We start from the raw sequence: 20,140 nt of genomic DNA, 5'->3' as shown, positions 1-20,140 counted from the left end.
GTATCATCATGAATCCATTTTACTTTTAGAATCAACCCGGATAGAAACCAAGCCATAGGTCACATGGAGCTGGCTTTCTTCTCCATAGTGACAGTGGTTGAGGACTAAATATTGGATGATTTAGTTCAAATTACGTTGCACTAAATAATAACTGTCACATTTTTTTTTTCTTTGCGGTACTCGGGCCTCTCACTGTTGTGGCCTCTCCTGTTGCGGAGCACAGGCTCCAGACGCGCAGGCTCAGCGGCCTTGGCTCACGGGCCCAGCCGCTCCGCGGCATGTGGGATCCTCCCGGACCAGGGCACGAACCCGTGTCCCCTGCATCGGCAGGCGGACTCTCAACCACTGCGCCACCAGGGAAGCCCTCACATATATTATTTAATAACTTGTCCCTTACAGTCAGCGATGATAGAGTTTAAAATCCACATGTACTGCTATTTAGTTGTGACCCTTTTTATTCCTTGCCGCAAAGAGAGTCTAAGACAGAGACGGTTCCGCATTTCTAATTGTTTTCCATTTGGTCGTAACTTCGTGGATATTAAGCGCCAACAAATTGTCAGCAGTGGTCATTTCTGTAACTGACGTTGAGAGCACATTTGTTAGCTCCTAACACACCGTATCTCTGGGATGAGGGAGAACCTGTGAAAGAGAAACAGTTCAGGTGACACCGAGTCCCTTCCACCCAGAAACCAAGTTATTGGCATCCGCCTGGCCGACTGTGGTCCATACTGATCAGTCACTTCTTGGGTCGTTTCATCAGCGAAGCAGCCAGTGGGGTCTCTGCTGTCTCTGCTCATTCACTCGACAGTGCGGCCTCTAGATGGGAAAGAGGCCAAACGCCTGTTTTTCTCATCACTTACATTTTTACTGAGGTGAGGCTTGGAGGGACAGTGTCACAGGGCCCTTTCTTGCCTGGTGATTTACGGAAGGTGAGACACACGGGGCGCCGGGGAGGATGGAAATGGAAAGCGCGTGACTGAGGGTGTGCTCCTCCCACATCGGTCCCTGCGAAGAGCTGATGTGAACGTTCCTAATCAAACTGTACATCAGTCCCTCGCACCCTCGGAGCACCTCCCATCCTAAGAGCAAGACCTTCCTTTCCCTACGCCTATGAGAGCAGACCTTCTCCAAAAGTCTGTAATTTAATAGCCTGAAGAAAATCTATTTTTCCCCATTTCCATTTACTCTGGTCATTTCCTCAGAATTATTCTTAAACTTGGTTAAATGTGTCTTTTCTCCTTTCTTAGCAGTGGTGCACTGTTTCCTCTCCAGGAGTGTACCATTAGGGTCTGAAACCTAATCTAATATCTTATGTGTTTAATTTCCTTTTCCCAAACATCTATCTCTTCAGCTACATTGTTCAGTGAAGTCGTCCTCTTTAACCGTTTCCAGGCTGTGACATTTACTTTGAATGATTCATTTATTTGGGGTCTTAAAGAGTCCTAGAATTTCAATTTGCATTATATTTGAAAGACAAACAAAATCTTCGTAAAAATGATGTATGGCTTTAGGCTGTACCTGGCACCTGCTCCTGTCTTGATTTATTATGGAATTTCATCCATTTATTTCGGATTATCAAATGCCAGCCCAGCCCACCTGTGGAGCATCCCTCCCTCCGGGTGGCAGCTACCAGGGAAGAGGTTAAGGGAGCAGACCCGAGACGTGAGCGGTGGCCCCTCCCTCCAGAAACACATGGCCCCGGGCTCCTGCCCTCCCTCTCCCGTCGTCTTGTTCCCTCCTCCACGGGCTTCTGCCCCCACTCCGAAGTGGGGAGGAGGGAGATCCCAGCGTGCGTCCTCCCCTGGTCTCCTCCAGGACCGGCTCCAAGTCCGTGACTCCGGGCCGTTCATCCGCAGCCCAGGCCTCGGCCGAGCCTCTTCCCCAGCACTGCTTCCCCGACACCTTCAGGCCCTGCACACTCCCGTCCCCTCTCCATCCTCTGCATCAGCGTCTGCACCTAAGCCACTGCCCCGCGGTCTGGCCAGAGCGAGTGTCCCCACGCCCAGCAGAGCATCCTGTGGTCCACAGCACCTCCATTCCGCTCCACCTCTGCTCTCCAGAGGCCCACATCTCCTCCCTCTTTCTGACTAGTCGCCCTTCCTCTGGGCCCTTCCACACACATCCCTCCCCTTGTTCCATCCCCACCGCCCCGCCCAGCCCCATGACCTCTCAAGTACAGAGTAGACCTGGCTGCTGTTGCAGAACCTCCAGCGGTGGTTCTCCCAGGGGCTAGAGACCCTGCGCTCCTCCCATCACCACAGGCCCTCAGGGAGCCCTTCCACCCGCTGGGTCCCTGTGCCCTATGCAGGTCCTGCCCGCCTGGCAAGTGATGAGTTTGTGGCTGTCTTTTCAGATAAGCTGTGGGTACCGTGAGGGACAACACTGCCTCTTTTTGATCCTGGTCTCTCCAACTCCTAGAAGAACCCCTGGCACACGGTTCAGGGATCTTCCGTGAATAAACGCCACCATTTAGCGTGGCCAGGCCACCTTTCCACTTGTTCTGCATTGTGGTCAGTGAGGACCTTTTATCAGAAGACCTTCCCCACAATGCATCGCATGTACCGTGTACTCAGAGGCATTTGGGGGGACAGTTTTTCATTGAGGTATAATTCACATACCCTAAAATTCAGTGGTTTTTAGTGTCTTCACCAGATTGCCCGATTCCAGAGCATTTTTGTGCCCCCATCCCCATCAGGAGTCACCTCATCCCCTCTCCCCCGAGTCCCTGGCAATCGCTGATTTCTTTTCTGTCTGTGGGTTTTCTTATTCTGGACATTTATAGGAACGGGTTCACACAGTGCGAGGCCTTGTGTATCTGGCTTCTTTCGCGTAGCATAGTTCCCTTCTCAAGTTTCACTCGTGTTGTAGCATGTTCAGTATTTTATTCCTTTTTTATGAATATACGAACAAGATTACATTGTCGTCAGTTTATGGACAGTTGGGCTGTTTCCACTTAGGGGCTATCACGAATAATACTATTGTGAACGTTTGTGTCCACATTTTTGTGTGAAGGTACGTTTTCAGTTCTCTTGGGTACATTCCTGGAAGTGGATTTCCTGGATCATATGTGTAACTTGATGGGAAACTTCCAAACTTTTCTACAGTGGCTGCACCCTTCTACTGTCCCTCCAGTGTCTCCGCACCCTCACCAACACTTGTTCATTCTTGTCCTTTTGATCATAACCATCCCAGTAGGTGTGAGGTGCTATCTCACTGTGGTTTGATTTCCGTTGCCCCGATGACTAAAGGGTGCTGAGCACCTTTACATGTGTTTGTCGGTCATGTAGATATCTTCTTTGGAGAAATATCTATTTAATTGTGCTGTATTTTATTATTGAGTTATAAGTATTTTTATATATTCTGAATATGAGATGCCTATCGGGTAAACGATTTGCAAATACATTCCGTCATTCTGTGGGTTGTGTCTTCACTCACTTTTCAGAGTCCTTTGAAGCACAGAAGTTTTTATTTTGATAAAGTCTAATTTTCCTATTTGTATTTTGGTTGCTTGTGCTTTTGCTGTCATACCTAAGACCAGTAGCATTTTAAAGCTTTATCCTTTGGTCAATATTCAAAACATCACCTGAGAAATGAAAATGTGTTATTATCATCCTCTGCATCTATTCCAGAAGCTCCTGGTCGTGGGCCCAGCAGAAGACATCAGCTCATTCATTTCTTAGTTTTGTAAACTATCCTTAGCCATTCCTTCTCAGAGCTCAGAGCCTGCCACTGTGGGCTCATCATCGTCCTAGGTTTAAAGTATATCTGTGGATATATTCAGGGACGCTTTCCTGCACCCACAGCTGTCCTAAGTAATCTCCTTCTCCCCGGGTTTCTGTGAGCCCGGGGTCTGTCCTCATGTGAGGAGTGTCCACTCTCTCACCTGTACCTCTTCCTCCCGCGGTCACCTGGTTAGGCTACTTCCTCCCCTGCCTCTGCCTAACACCCTCTTCCTTCCAAGTCAGGGACATCCACCAACCTGACCATATATATGTCATTCACTTCTGAAATTAGGCGAAGAATAAGTCTAAAATATTGAGACGTTTGTAGAAGCCCGTTGCTTGAACATAGAGATGCAAGTCAGCCTCAGCCTCTACAAACCTTGAGGGTGCTCTGGACTTGCCTCAGTGCTGGCAGATCTTCTAAGGGTGAGCAAAACACCTTGGGAAGACACTACTGCTCCCGTGCCTCAGACCGTGCAGGCCTCCAGTGACCCAACCAAGCCTTTCAGCTGCACCTTCCGCCCTTCCTGCTGCCCTGTGGCTCCCGCCTCCTTCCCCTGAAACTCCCCGCTTCCAGCTCCTGATTCCTGGTGCCAGAGATGCTCTTATCATCCCCGCTCCCGGCCCTCACAGTGGTTAACCCCTTCCCTGCCACCTCTTCAGAGAGCCTGCCCCTCTTGTCGCTATGTCCTACCTGGCTCTAACGTGAGGACAGTGGGCCTTAGCCTGCAGGCTTGTCCCTGCTGGAACGCAGGCTTGGGGAGGGCGGGGACAGCATCTCTGACCTTCTCCCAGTTGCGTGCCCATCACCGGGCTCACGTGGGCGCTCAGTACTCATTTCTTGAATAGGTGAACACTTGTGTGAAGGTGGACTTGCTTTTTGGAAAGGGCAAAGTCACTCGAGATCAGGTTTTCGAAACAGAGCGAGATAGTACGCAGAAATCATACGCATGGGTCCACGGATATCTGTAAGATTTTGACCACTCTCTAGTTCAGCCCATTCTGTCATCCTTGGTGCATAGCAATTCTAGCAAAGAATTTCTGTAGGAAAATGTATTTGTTTTGCAGTCGTACCCCCAGCCCCCTGAATGGCGTGTGTATCCATGTTTGACGCAAGCTCTTTAAATCCCACCTGTCAAAGTTCTCCGTGACATTCTGAAAATTTTGAGCTCTAATATTTTGGCCTATTTCTGGAACTAATAAAAATAGCTAGGCCCTGGTGGCCTAATGGTTAGGATTCTGGGCTTTCACTGCCATGGCCCGGGTTCAGTCCCTGGTCAGGGAACTGAGATCCCGCAAGCCACACACTGCAGCCAAAGAACAACAACAACAAAAATAGCTGATATTTTTAGCTAATATCAAAAAACTAAAAATGGCACTGGCTGTTTTCTGCTTTCCCCGTGTCTGAATCAAATGGACTTTTCTACCATCATTATCCCTAACAACCAACATACCTTCCCTATCCCCCCGCCCCTTTGGCTTAAAGAAGCTCATTCTGTCCTTTCAGAGGGTAAGAAAGGATCCACTTGATTTGTGCTATATTCCATTGTCACCAGATGCTTATTTTTATTATGAACTGTTTTATACATACTAGAAAACATGTAATATTTACCCCCTCATGTGCACCAACCGTTGTGTTTGAGACCCTCCCATGTGCCACCTCCACCCCCACCCCTGAGATAACGCTGGTTAGAGTTTCACTGCGTATGTGTGCATCCCTCAGCAATATGTTTCACTTTGCCTGTTTTTTGTTTTTTTTGGTTTTTTGTGGGTTTTTTTGCGGTACACGGGCCTCTCACCGCTGTGGCCTCTCCTGCTGCGGAGCACAGGCTCCGAACATGCAAGCTCAGCGGCCATGGCCCGCGGGCCCAGCCGCTCTGCGGTACGTGGGATCCTCCCGGACCGGGGCACAAACCCGTGTCCCCCACATCAGCAGGCGGACTCCCAACCACTGCGCCACCAGGGAAGCCCTGCCTGTTTTTAAATTTTATGTAAATAGAGTTTCACCATGTGTGTTCTTCAGTAACTTGCTTTTTTCATTGAATGTTGTTTTGAGTTTCATTCATGCTAATACACAGACCTGTAGTTTATTTTCAGTGCTGTATAGTATTCCACCATGCAGCTGCATTTATCAGTGGGTGTCCAGAGGCCCCCTCCTCCACGGCCCTGTCCACTCTTGGGAAGTACAGAGAAGGTCCAGGCAAGAAGGGTTTCAAGGTTTGGGAAAAAATACAATCTGCAACATAACCTCTTTCAAACAGTTCTCTTTACTCCTTGAATTTAAAAAAAAAAAAAAATGGAGTTATCCCAAGATTTATTCCCAGATAACTTTTTGGCTTTGAATAAGCCAAAAACTGAAGTAATTGTTATTTTTATGAATGTATAAAGTCAGCATGGTCTGTGGATATCAATGCAGCTTAAACCTATATACTCAAGTTTCAGTTATAGGTTGACTTCTATGCCCATATATATTTAAATCAGTTGATTTATTCTCACTTGGAGTTTAATTCCCAACCTTGCATAAGATCATGAACTTAGAATTTATGTGTTTTAGAATTTACGATATTAGCTGAAAGCAGTAAAGTTAGAAGACCCGAGTTCTAGTCCCAGTTGCACCCCTGAGTGACTGTGACTCTAGAGAAATCACTTGAGCTCTTCGAGCATCCATTCTTGATCAGTAACATGGAGACCACAGGACTCACCCCAGCTCATGTGGGTCTAGCATAAAGGAGGCTGTCGCCTAAAGCCTGACGCAGAAGACCCCCTCATGTAACCACCATGTTCTTTCTGGAAGACAAACTCATAAACCCACATTGGGGATGAGGGGGAACAGGCAATCCACATTTATGGTGCTTCTCTTGTGTGCTGGGACTTGGTCAATGCTTCCTCCGATGATTCTATCCAATCTATCTAATCCTCCCACAGCCCCGAGAGCTGATGTCAGCATCCCCACCGTACACAGAAGGCAGCCGAGGCTGGAGACTGGGGAGGAGTTGGCGGGTGGGGTTCAAGCTCCAGCCCATCCTCCTGCGAAGAGCAAGCTCCTTTCTCACTGTCGTGCTGCTACTGTCATTGCTAAAAATTAAAACAAAACTAATCAGAATAAATTTGGGGGCTTGGCTTTGGATTCTCAGGCTTTTGCAGCCCAGCAGAGTTTATCTTGAGGGTTCAGGAAAGTTCTCTTGGAGGTTTGGGGGAAAATGTAACCAGTGAAGACATATGGCCTCTTTATTCAAGTGGAGGAATATTGAGTAGACAGAGTAGGTCATTAAAAAACCCAAAAATATCCGGAAACCGAGATGGATTTCTAGTTAGTAATTTGAATGTTCTCTGAATTGAGGAATCAAGGGGACATTTTCTCTTTAAAAAGTACTGTGTGTGGTATTTAATGAGGTAATAATTCAGGACAGAATATAAGTTTCACATTTGTTAGTGGACTTGCTGACAGCAGAAGGGCAAAGGCTGGTATTGAAACAGGTATTGGATGTGTGACCAGGTGCCTCCGTAGCCACCTGCTTCTGGTCAGAGGTCACTAATCATCCACTGCCTGGCATTACTTCAGCATTCAGTTCATGTCTTGTTTTGTTTTTGTTTGTTTGTTTTTGCGGTACGCGGGCCTCTCACTGCCGTGGCCTCTCCTGCTGCGGAGCACAGGCTCCGGACGCACAGGCTCAGCGGCCATGGCTCACGGGCCTAGCCGCTCCGCGGCATGTGGGATCTTCCCGGACCGGGGCACGAACCCATGTCCCCTGCATCGGCAGGCGGACTCTCAACCACTGCGCCACCAGGGAAGCCCATCAGTTCACGTCTTAACATGTCTTACGCGTGAAGAGACAAACCTTATAAAGCCTTTGATGTCTAAATTATAAATGCCTTTTTGAATAGAAAGCAGCCAGCATTGAAGCCCTAAGGATGTTAGGTAAGAAAATGATGGAAGACACTGCTCCTGGTTAGTTGCCCTTACTAGTAGTGCTACTAACAAATTCCGTTAAGATCCCAGAGCTACATTTTCTTAAAGCTACTTAACAAAAAAAAAGATTTTGGCACGCATGAGCTCCTTGGCTGTTTCTAAATGGTGCCAGAGTTGGGGTGACGTTTGTTTTCTCTTTGTCATGGCGTTTACATGCCCTGGCTTGGGCTGTGAGTGCAGACGCATTTCATGCTCTCCGGGTCTCACCCCATTCCCTAACAGATGTTTGTCTGAGAGACGACACCCAGTTCAGCACTGCGTAGCCCAGCCTGGGGTGGGGAGTGTCTGCTCCACGTGACAGCCAGGGAACCTTCTAGGAAGCAACCCTTCCTCGAGGACCCTGTTCTGGACACACCTTCTGTGCTCTCCCATGGTACCTGCATTGAGGAGTCAGACCATAAATATTTACTGCACCTGAGAATCTCAAAACTGGATTATTAACCCGATAGTCCAGTGCTGGATTTGCCCTCAGGAGCCCAGATCTCTCAGCCTTGACAAGGGACAAATTTATGGACAATAGGAGAGTGTCGCTCAGGACGGGGCTGCCAGGCCACCCTGTGGGTCCTGTAGGTGGTGGTGTACACGGCGTCCCGTTGTGGTGGATGGTGAGCTCGGTCAGCGTCACGGCCGCCCCTCCAGATGTGTGGCCTCCGCCGTGTCTTCAGCCCAGCGCATCCTCACGTCCGAGCACTGTGTGTGGGTGTCTGGGCGCAGCGGGGCCTCGGGACCCAGCAGGACAGGCCTGCAGAGGCCGAGAGCAGGCTGCACTGAGAGGGGGCCGGGAAAGGGCACTGACAGGGCCACAGGCTCAGGTGGTCTTCAGCCGTAAGTTGAGCTCAGCTTTTTGAGTAATTTGTCACGCCTGGCTTGGCCCCTGCTGGGCCCGCACGTGCCAGTTCAGTGTCACAGTGCCTGTCCGCCAGCCGGCCGTCCAGGCCTAGCGTCCTGCTGTTCGCGGCCCAGCGGCTCGGAGGGCCGCACTCAGTGACAGCCAAGTGCTGTGCAGAATAAGCGTGTTCATAATGAGACGTGAATGGCATTAGCGGGTCCCTCCAGGCCTGGGCAGCCTGTCCGGGAAGGCGAGTCACCCGGAGTTCAGCCCGCCATGCAGGCTCACGCAGCCAGGCCTCAGGATGCCGTGACCATCTCTGTAAACCTTCATATATCATCAGAGGGGCCACTTTTGAACCTTTAAACTCATGTTCCTCTTTAAAAGTTGCATAGAGCCAACCTGCAGAGAAATTCTGGAATAGCGCAGCCCAGGAAAGCTTTCCCCAGCGATGGGCGTGTCCTGTATCTGCACAATGCAGGCCGGTGGCCCCTGGCCACATGTGGCTGTGCATGCTTGAAATACGGCGAGTGGGACAGAAGAACCGAATTTCTATTTCTTTGTATTTATTAATTTAAATTTCAGTGTAGCTAGGCACCTACGGCTCGTGGCTACCACGTTTGCACAGCCAGCCCTAGAATGTCTCTGGTCTCCTCCCGGGGAGAAAACCTTTCCCTGAATGTAATTAAAGGAAGAGGGGAAGAGCCTATCCCAGGAAACTCGTGAGCATCCTCTGCCGAAAGAATAGAAAAATATTCTCCTCTTTTAAAGCACATGCTTATCGACAGCTTATTGGAAGGGCATCATTTTCCCCAACTTACATTTTTAAAAGAGGCCATTTTGAAAAGAGCGCTTTAAAATATGGTGAGAAAGGCTAGAATTATTTTTGCCCTTCTGGAGCTGCAAATAATAAACTGGCGGTGACCCGCATTCCCCCTGTTCCTGGAGAATTAGCACGATTTTCAAAAGACTAAAACGTGTCTCTTAACTTTTGCGTTGATCACGGGAAGGCGGGGTACGACATCACGCCGACTCCCCCGAGTGTTAATTCATAAAACCCTACGTGTGGCACCGCCATCCGCTGTCAGATTGTCCTGACGTTATCCTGTTATTGGGAGGCATGATTCACCTTCCGAGGAAACAGAAGCCACACACAAAAGGGGAAGATTTGCTTTCTGCCCTGTGAAAGGCTGCCACACGCAGGGGTCCTATTAAGACAGCTGGAAAGTTGCTTCAGCGTGTTACGCTTCTAAGTTTTATTGGTGACTGGTTTATGATTACACATTTGAATGTGTGTGTTCCAGACTGCAGTTTTAATTAAAAGGCAATAGTCTTCTTTTTTAATATTGCATTGTGCACTCCCTGCTAGACTCTCCCCACTTATCCTTATTTTCTAATGCTCGTGGCTTATCTCGGCTTGAGGCTCTGGTGTCCTTCAGAGCATACCTTCCTGGCCTTCCCTCTCCCCAGTGGTCTTATTTTTTAAGTGTGTGTCAGCAATTATTGCTTGGAGTATCGATTCATTTTATCAGTAGGCTGAGAAGAACATTTCATCCACAGAACTAAGAAGGGGCGATCCAGCGCTGTCCCACGGTTGTGGATAGAAAGGGATGAGGCCGCTACCAATGTCTCTGTTTTTGTTTGTTCCAATCCAGTTGATGACCTTTTGCTGTGATTCTGGAACTATTGGTTTATATATTTTTTCAGTGATACTAGTTTGGGTGCAGTTGAAATCTAAGGGAAACTTAGGCCTCCAAATTGGAATGTTCTCATGAATTATGACTAATATTTAATTCTCCAACAGGATGTTCACTTGCAAGGTACCTCTTCCCACACAAGTGTAAAAAATGCGTGATTGTATTTAAAACAAAGTGAACGCTGTCACTGTTCTGCGTGTCATTCTGCATGAGCACTTGTTTCCTTAACCGACTCCTGCAGCTACGAGGAGAGAGCTCTGTATCTCGAAGCAGTAATCCAGAACCATCGCGAAGTCATGACGTTTGAGGATTTCACAGCCCAGGTCTTCTCCCCGTCTTCCAGCTACTCCGTCAGCGGAACTGGTGAGTGGCCGCTTTATTCTCCCCTCGTGCCCTCCAAACGCTCGAACCGCAGATGTACACCTGTTTTTCACAGATAAATGCTTTCAAATTTACGAAGCAGCGCATTCGTCCCCTGAATCCACTAATGAATATCAAAAGGAGTGATGACATTCATTCTGATTTGTTTTGTATCCAAGCTGTTCGCCAGTCCTTTTCTCCCGCCGTTCTGTTAACCTCCGCATCCAGCAAGGTTAATGCACTTGTTGTCAGTCATGTGCTCCGGTTCACTTGGGGGTGTGGGTTGTTGAAGAGCGATGCCCGAATCAGTGCTTACTTGTCAAAAAAGAGTTCCTCGCCGTTGAAGCCGTTGCCACTGATGCTTAATGGGGATTATGCTGCTGAGATGCTCGGGTCAGGGATTAACGCGGGAGCAATGAGAGGACAGTGTCCCTTGGCCATGGTGACAGCAGCGCGACGAGCTCGCTTTCTGGAGCGGTCTGCGTCCCCGGGACCATCCGCCGAGAGCAGCACCTGGTGTGGACCTGCTCCGACACTGGCTCACAATCACTTTCACTTATTAGGCCAGTGGAAATTTTCAAAAATGTTGTTTCTAGGTTTTACCCTTTTTATATTTCCAATTTAGGAAAGAAAAAAAATATGTGCTGGCACTTAAACTGATGATATGATTACTGTGGGGTTTTTTTTTCCCAAAGAGTAGAATGACTTGTAAATTTCTGTATGTAATTACAGATTAATTGCCTTTCAGAAAGCAAATAGGATATGGAGTCAATGCACGCTGAAATCCTTGATGAGGGGCTTCCTTCCTCTTCCACTAGGGCGGGCACAACTGTTAGAGGGCCTAATAGATTTCTACCCCGTGTCCGTTGCCTCTGATCGCTGCCTGGCTTCTCCCATCCTGACTTGTTAACAAATATCTTACACACAAAGTGAAAAAAATTAAATTCGGTGAAATAAATCACTTACAAATAAAATCAGCCATGCATCATTGTTGAGCATCGCTGGCTCCAGTCCTGGCCTCCCCGAGCTTTGTCGGGAGATAAGAGGGAGAGGCTGGCCCCGCACGGGGAGCCAGGAGCAGCAGGCAGAAGGCCTGGGAGATAAGCGGCCACGGAGGTGCGGGAGCCGCGAGATTAACATAATCACGCCTCTGCTTCCCTGGCGAGGCGTCCAGAAACACAGGGATGGCCTCTATTGATCTTTGTTGAACTGGAATACTAAGCAACATGAGAAAAGCTTATAACTTAAAGCTTTGATTAATGTTTCTTACATTAAAAAAGTAGAACAGCTGTGAATTGAATTCTTTTATACACTCTGCCAACATTCTATCTAAAACCAAAAAAAACAAAAATCGGTTTCAAGGGGAATGAAGATTTCATACCCAGTCTGGCTAGAGGTTTAAAATCACTTCAATTTATAGGTGAGAGAACATGAAGGATCTACAGCAAAGCTAGTTTTTTAAAGATCTCATTCAGCTTTTTCCCATCCTCATGAAGTACTGGGACTGAAGTTTTTAGTGCAGCGTAGTTATTTTTTTTTTAATCTCGAGAAGTCTTTTTGTTTTTTAAAATTAAAAGAAATTAAGTCATAACTAGATGTTTCCACTTCTTAACTGTTATGTTCTTAAGGCTCTTGATTAAGATGTTATTGAAACCAATATTGAGGAACTTTATTTTCTATGTATATTTTAGTCTCTATGTAAATTAATTTGCTCTTTCCCAGAAGTTCATAATTATTTAAAGCAGTTCAAATGAGTCCACGTGTAGGCAACATCTTAAGTGAGCCTCTAGGAGTGATTTGGGGTTTTTAAGACTTGCCGTTTGGAGACAGGCTGCTATAAGAATGTCACTGAACAGATAAAGGTTCTGACACCTCGTTAAGAGTGGGCATGGGAACCTGTATGAAAGGAACATGAGACCAAAGATGAGATATCAAGACAAATGCCAGTCCTTCCTCTTTTCAAGTTATTGACAACAGCGTCACATGTCATAACACACAGGGTTCGGGGTATTCTGTGTGGCGTGATAACATTTTCTACGCATACAGCACCAACCCACGAGCGCGATTATAAGTCTGGGCTTAATGTTCTCTTTCAACGCTTTGCGTATCTGCCCACGACACCCATCAGGAAAGAGCTAGAAATGAACTTGGTTTGCCCAGGAATCTGAGGGGTACATTTCTGTCCCATTTACAGGTCCACTTTCAGAACCACATCCTCATTTTCAGACCAGTTTTGCTTTTGAGGAATCCCTATTCCCTGTCGGTTACCACTTTGACAGATGAAAACATTTTTCACTGTGTTTTATTTTCCTGGGACAAGTACAGTCAAACCCAGATGAGCCAGGCAGCTTAAACTAAGAAATTGAGGTGAGGCCTGCTCTTCCAAGCGACAAGCCAGCTGGAAAAATTGACCCTGAGCGGCTTAAGCTCCCACAGCGTTCTTAGGATCCGATCACACCATCTCAGTAGCGGTGTCTTCAGAGCAGGGCCTCGGGCCCCCGCTCACAGGCACAGTCTGAGGAACTCGGGGCTCAGATCTTCTTTGTGTCCTTGCAGCAGGGCCCTGTGGTCAAGCACAGGGACAGTGGCCTGAACACTGTGTTCGGCCCACACTGTACCCTGGGAAATGCCTCCCCTGCTCCCCGGGCTCCCCTACCTCAGCACTGCCGCCTGTCACCCAGGGCAGCCCAGAGGGGCATCTGGACTCACTGTCGACACCAAGACGTAGGACCTTCTATTGTTAGGCTAACAGGTGGGTGCTCAGCTTATTAAAAGAGGTTCAAAACAGCTATTTCCCAGTCAGAAAAATGTTATTTTAAACACCTCCTGCCCTGTATCTCTTCTGCCCATTACTCATGTTGATAACGCCCAGAGCATAAAAGGCATTTGAGCTGACTTTCCCCCCAGCTCTGTAGTTTGCATCTCTTTTGACTCCTTCCTTATTGACCAGCAATTTCTAAAAGGTGACCAGTGATAAAATACGGGCTGCAGTGAACACACACACACACACACACACACATATAAGTACATATCTGTGTTTTATGCGTGTATTTATATGTGCATTTCACACACACACACACATACACGGGGGTGAGAGACTAAGTTTGTGTTTTCAAGCATGTTTCCAGGCAAGCGGGTGGCAGAGCAGAGAGGCCCTTAAAGAGTTAACTGGAAGGGGAGGGACTGATGTAATCACTGCAGCTCATAGCCAAGTGCATCTGTTCACCATGAGGTCATTCTTCTGCATGCTAATGATTTGGAAAATCAAGTCTAATGCTTGACATTATCGGAAAGGCTATAAATAGTACAGATCTTTACTTTTTGGAAGCTGCTCTTATAAACTAAAGGAGAAAAAAAAAAAAAGAGGGACTTTGGCGTGGACTTGAGATTTTTTTTTTCCAGAGCTGCTTTAAAGATCGTGTCTGGACCTTAAAGTCTTGGAGGAATCCACTTATGTCTGTTGATAAATGAATCCCCAAATCACTATTACAGTCACAGCTAGCAATTTGGGAGTGCAGGACTATTGGCATGTGTACTTTGACGTCTGATTGTAAGCATTTTCAAGTACCTTGCTCAGAAGTTGACAAAGATGGGTTTTTCTCAAAGAATGCCTAACACCAGGTTAAATGAGGGGTCCTTCTCCGGAAACGTGAATTGACTGCGTTTGCTGAAGATGGCTTTCTGCTTTAATGGTGCTGTCGAGAGCCAGCAGAGGGAGCACAGATCTTTGTTTATTTGTTAGCCCTGCATAAACACATCTGATTTCTCCAGATCTGGTCGGAAGCAATTCCTCCTTCACAAAAGGCTGGATTGTAAAGGCTCCAGGATTTAGAGCAAGTGGAAGGAAATTCCTCACCAGGCCCCATCAGACTCTCTGCCACTTTTCATGTAGGTCATACTTGGAGCTTAAACCAGATTAGCCTGAGTCGGTGTCAGGCTGCTGCCACCGCTGCAGCTACTGTGCAAGAACGGCAGACTTGCATCTGCACGCCCAGGAGGGTGCACTCCTGGAAAGCTTACTGTGCTCACCTACCTGACGAAAAAGACTTGTCATTCTTTTCTACGACAAAATCACTGTTTTAAGTTTGCAGAAGCTATCAGAGGACCCTGCCTGGGACCGCTGGGTCATTCTGGTGGCCAGTAAGTGTCCCCGTGAGACTGCAGATGTGTTACACATTGGCCCCAAAGTGAACCTGGCGTGTGGATGCTACACGGCCGGATAGCCCACCAGGCTTTGCCTCGAGGAAGAAGCTGCACCCAGCTCTCACTTGCTAAGAACCCCAATGGCAGGTGTCCTAGCCCTTCTGCAGTGACCCCGTCACGGCCATTTGCTGGGCGGTAAGCCTTCAAGTCAGTCAGCAGAAACAGCACAAGGTGGAACTAACTCTAACCCCCCAAAGAGGAAAGGATTTCCCTGTTCGGTGAGGGTGGTCACTTCACAGATTCATTCGATATGTCTCCCTCTTTCCCTCCCCCCCTCCCTGTAAAAGTGGTCTGAATAAGGTTTTGCCGGATAGCACTTCTTATGTGTTCGCCTTCCTCATAAATTTGCTGAAACCAGCCAAGAGCATTGTAGACCGTGAAGCTAGAAGGGGCTTCAGGAGACCCCACGTCCAGCCCCTCACATTCTGATAAGCTGCACCAGCAGTGAGGAACGACCCGGAGCACCGGCCTCGGCCCCTCCACTCTCTTCTCCTCCTCTCTGTGAGGTCAGCACGCGTGTCAGGACAGCATCCCAGGCTCAGAGGGTGACCGCTTCCCTCGGCCCCCGCTGCCCTGGGTAGTTTGTCACCTAACACTAGTTGTTGGTGACCTTGGTCACAGAGCTCCTGACCAGCCAGTGAGAAGGGAGTTTTTCAGTTTAAACAACCCGTGCAGCCTCTCTGGGAGGAGAGAAGCGAACACTGTCTCAGTGTGTCTTTTGGAACCGAGCCTGCTGGGGAAAGCTATTTCTCCTTTGTGGTCCTTCAGGAAGGCTTCATGAGATGAGAGTGGGGTTTGGGAAAGACGCTGACAGGACCGCAGGAACTGGGGCTCCCAGCGCATGCCCTGTGATGCTGTGGGTTCTGTTCCTTCCTGTCACGGTGGCAGTTTCTGCGTTTGTTGGCCAGTACGCCCGTGGGACCGTGAAGGTCTGTGGGGTCACCTAGCAGCTGTAGCTACAGAATCCTTCTAACCGACCACATCGAACAGATCAGGGAACTGAAGCCCAGAGTATGCCCCGACTTCATACAGTCAACAGACGCACATCAGATGCTCCCAGGTGCCCGGGTAGGTCAAGCTCTAGGGCTCCAGGGGGCTGTCCCAAGGCCGCGAGGGGCTTCAACGTTCTGGGGGTGCTAGGAACGCAGCAGGATCCGGGCCCCGAGTACTGGAGTGGAGGGAGAATGTGGAGCCGTCAGCAAGCCTCGGGCCACCCTTCGTGTCCCGGGGTTCGTATTTTCCTCCCTTGGTGCTGGATACAGTGCGGGCTGGCCTGCCCTTGCTCCATCCTCAGATCCCACTGTCTTCCTGTCCCCCGACCCCACGCTCAACACTGGCCAGAACCTTCCAGTTCCAGCCTGGAGCCAGCCTCCCCAGCTGCAAGGGGGATGTGTCCTATCAGAGGCCAGGCTCTGATGTCCCCTTTGTCCAGCCTGTGGCCTCAGTCAAGTTCACGTTGCTCTGCAGCCCGTAGTCCAATTCTGTAAAATGGGTCTAACGCAGTACCTTCTACATAGTGCCCAATAATACGAACTGAAGGGCATTCGTAAGGCTCAGCAAGTTAGTATGTGTAAGGGGCTGAGGATAGTGCCCGGCACGTAGGAGCCCTCCACAGACGTCCCCTGGGCGGTCCCCTCACCACCCCGCCAGTCTGGGTTTTTCCTCACTCCGTCCTGTGCCACCCTCTTCCCTCCTGTTTCCACATGGAACTTGTGCCTCCTGGTTCCTCCTCTTGTCCTGGAGTCCCCTCCACCTGCGTTGGCCCGTCTCTTGGGGGGGGGGGGGCGTGCAAACGGGGCCACTACCCATGAGATGCTGGCCAAACATCCCGCCTGTGGGGACCGTCCCAGACGTCAGAGCCACGGCTACAGAGCAGGACAGCCCAGAACTATACTCAGGCCATCCACAAGGGTCCCCCAAATACAGGTTCTCTGATGTTGCTGTCCGTTCAAGAGCTCGGGGCCACCCACTCTGCCCGCAGCGCGCTGGGCTGTATCTGAGCCGCGTTGCCACCTGGCCTGAGAACCACCGACCACCCCGCAGGGGCTGTGAGACCCAGCCGCTCCCTCCCTCCCACATCACCAGTCGGCTCAGCCTGACCCCTGTGCATAGGACGCTTCTTTAGAAACTTAAAATGCATCTTCTTGGACAGATGGTAAAGCATCCATGGGAATTGTTTTAACCCATGGTCCCATACCCGAACCCGGTGGTGCTGGCTCAGCTGTGCACTGGGCCACCCTTGAAGCCATACCGTGCAGATGGTCCCTCCACCAGAGATTTGGAGTTGGGTCTGGGCATGGCTGGGGACTTGCTTTTCAAAACTAAGCAGTGCTGAGAACCACCGTCCCGCACGAAGGCAGTTCTGTGATACTTCCATCCTCGGTCCAGCTCCCTTTAACTTATCTCACTTCTTGATTTTTCTCAGCACATGGAAGGCAGGCTTTGTCTTGTGTGTGTTTCTTCTATCTATAATGGGCTGTAATCTCTTTAAAGAATGATGCGTAAGTTTCTTTCTTACGTCATATGCAACAGGATTGCAGTAGAAATGCAGGCAGGAAGGAGTCTGGCTGTTGCTTTAAGGGGTCCAGGTGTCTCTAGACCACAGATGTGTGTGAGGCCTGATGCCGGAGCCAGACCAAACACCTGGAATCGGCTGTCATTCTCCGCCCCCCGACCCTCCTGGTCTCCTAGTGAAAGTGGACCAGTGAAGGGCAGCAGGGGTTCTCCGGGTGTGGAGCAGACAGGGCAGCCAGCAGCCTGGTTACTGCACAGACTGGGTACTGCAGCTGGAATAACTGAAACCTGGTTAGGATGCTTTCCTACGTGATATTGAGGGTTTTAAAGAGAATGTTCGACTACCCTGTTTCGCACCACATTTTGCCTCGTGCTTATTCATCCCTTTTTCCTCTAAAACTCCTTTACTCTCCCTGGTGTCAGCTCCGGAAGAGGGAAGCAAGAGATGAGACAAACATCTGTTCCAGTTGATCGGTTAGAAAACAATGTCACCCTCTTGCAGCCACCCCTGAGCAGGACTCTGCTGCGCGTTTCAGGGGAGCACAGAGGGCTCTGGAGACCCTGCACTCTGTCTCTCCCCTTCCCTCCCGGAGCTTGAACTCTTGTTAGGGAAAAGCAGACACTCGTGAATCACCAAAATTGGCTACTTATTAATAAGCACAGATCAGTTAGCTCCAAACCACAACTACGTGTCACAAAGGTTCATCAAAAAAAAACGACATTTAGTCAGTGGCTTGGGTCAGTTGTTGAGATTTCCCTGAGCCGGCCTTGCCGTCTGCTTCGTGAGCCTGGAACGAATGGAAACTTGCCTGATGTGTGTCAGTTGTCCCACTCGGCGTCCTGCTGGCCAGCCTGTAAGTTTCCCACGCTGGCAGAGATGGGGACTCTGAGAACTGGAAGGCCCGATGCACAAGAGAATGAGATGCAGAGAGGAAGAAACCAGTCCTTCAGAGCCAGCGGGGGGACCCTCCTGCCCCGGGCAGGCAGGTGCGGAGGCTGGTCCCAGGTTCCCGGGAAAAGGCGGTACCCGAGACGATTCATTCCAGAGTATCGACATGACATTTAATGTGTTCCTTTGGAAGAACTTGAAGCTGCTGCTTTTTCTGTGAAATGCTGCCTTAGGTTTGCTCTGGTTTCTCAGTCTTGCAGGGTTTTAAGTGCGAACGGCACCCTCCTCCTGCCTCACTGTTAAATACGGCCCCCGGGGAGACACAGCAGTTGCCAGGAGATGGTCGGCAGGTACCAAGAATTTTTCTCACAGTTTTTGGAAAAGACCCTTAAAGCTTATTTGAAATGACCTTGAGAAATTGTTTCGGAAGAGTCTGGAGCTCCTGACACCACAGGTTCACATGCCTTGTGAGCCATGGCTGGGGCCCTCACCTCCAGAAGGTTCTAGCAGGTGGAACACAGACAGCCTCAGCCGTCAGGGTGGGTTCCTGGAAGCCTCAATGGTTTTGCCTGAATTTCTATTTAGCAACAACCAAGGCAGAGGCCAAATGGGACCTCTCTTAGTAACGTTGCAGACAGCTGAAGAAAAAAAGGAAGAATATTTTATACCTTCCTTTTCCTGAAGAATATGTGATGATAACCAGGAAATAAACCTCTAAATAGCATAGTAGAGAGAAAAACTGGTTCCTCTTTTCCCATTGGCCTTTAAAGTCTCTCGAAAGGCTTTAAGGAAGTCCCTTAAAAATGGGAAACATACCAGTCAACTTTGTAAAAGATTTAAAAAAAAAAAAGATTGCATGAAGCAGACAGCATTGACGTGGCCAGAATTCGTTTCTCAGCACCTGAGAAACCTCGTAGCATCAGTGCAGAGAGTGTTGAGAATGAACAGGCAGAACCCTATCCTCTGACCGCTTCCAGAATATGAATCCCAGCTGCACAGGACACGCTCCACCTACCTGGGCCCCCACGCGGGCCACCCAGCATCTCTCCTCCTGAGCGGGATGGGCTGATTCATGTGGTCACCTGGGGGTGAGGGAAGCCGCCGGGTCTTCCAGGACCCTCTGGCAAGGTTCTGCCCCGCGGCCCCGATCCTGGGCGGGACCATGAAGCACACGCTGCCTTCCATGGCTGCAGAAGTGCACCCGGGCAGACGCTGCAGCTGGCGTGTTCCCAGCCCTGCAACCCTGCTCCCTAGCTGCGTCCCCAAGGCTGGGATCAGCCCGGTGCCATGTAACACCAGGGCCCTCCGTGACATCGGGCGTGACATGCGGCTCTCTGAGGCCGGGCATTCCTGACCAGGGGTGTCTGCTGACCCAGGAGCATCAGGGACGAGGGTCCCGGAGCATAGAGGTCACCACTGAAGAAAGGAAGCAGCCAGAAATAAGGGTTCTCAGGCCACTAGGCTGACTCTACTCTCGATCCCATTGCCCAGAGCTGGTGACTTGCTAGAGGCCATATTTAGATACTCGGGCCCAGCTTGGGTCCCGGGACCCGCACACCTTTGATGCAGCTTCAGTAGATGGGGCGACAGTTCCGCTTGATCGTCACACAAACCCCACGGGGCCGGGGCCTCCACACACATTCCATAAAGATTGGGGATAGTGAGGGGTGCTAAGGAGGAAAAGCACGAAGGAGGGCCAGGAGTGCTACGGACACATAAAACAGGGGTGGGGTGCACTTGAAATGGGGTGGCAGCGGCGGCCTCCCCGAGACGGTGACGTTTGCGGGAAGCCTTGAGGGAGACAAGGGAGAGGGAGCCATTTGGAATTTGGGGGAAGCAGTCCGGGCAGAGGGAACAGCACGAGCAAAGGCCCTGAGGCCCATGTGAGGAGCAGCGAGGAGCCCAGCAAGGTGGGGACGGAAGAGCAGGAGATGGTCAGAGTGGCCCTCGACCCAG

At 49.7% G+C, this 20,140-nt stretch overlaps 1 protein-coding gene across 2 annotated transcripts in view; it reads left to right on the top strand.

Moving 5' to 3' along the window:
- Positions 1-20,140, top strand: part of RALGAPA2 (Ral GTPase activating protein catalytic subunit alpha 2) — a 281,459-nt gene that overhangs the window by 249,566 nt on the left and 11,753 nt on the right. For both annotated transcript variants that reach the window (XM_082670096.1, XM_082670095.1), the window contains one exon: positions 10,460-10,581. In XM_082670096.1, coding sequence (XP_082526222.1) covers positions 10,460-10,581 — 122 coding nt within the window. The remainder of the gene's footprint in view (positions 1-10,459; positions 10,582-20,140) is intronic.

The sequence above is a fragment of the Grampus griseus genome, assembly GCF_964374135.1.
Source record: "Grampus griseus genome assembly, chromosome: 14".
Taxonomy (NCBI): Eukaryota; Metazoa; Chordata; class Mammalia; order Artiodactyla; family Delphinidae; genus Grampus; species Grampus griseus.
This window is presented reverse-complemented; position numbering and strand designations above follow the sequence as displayed.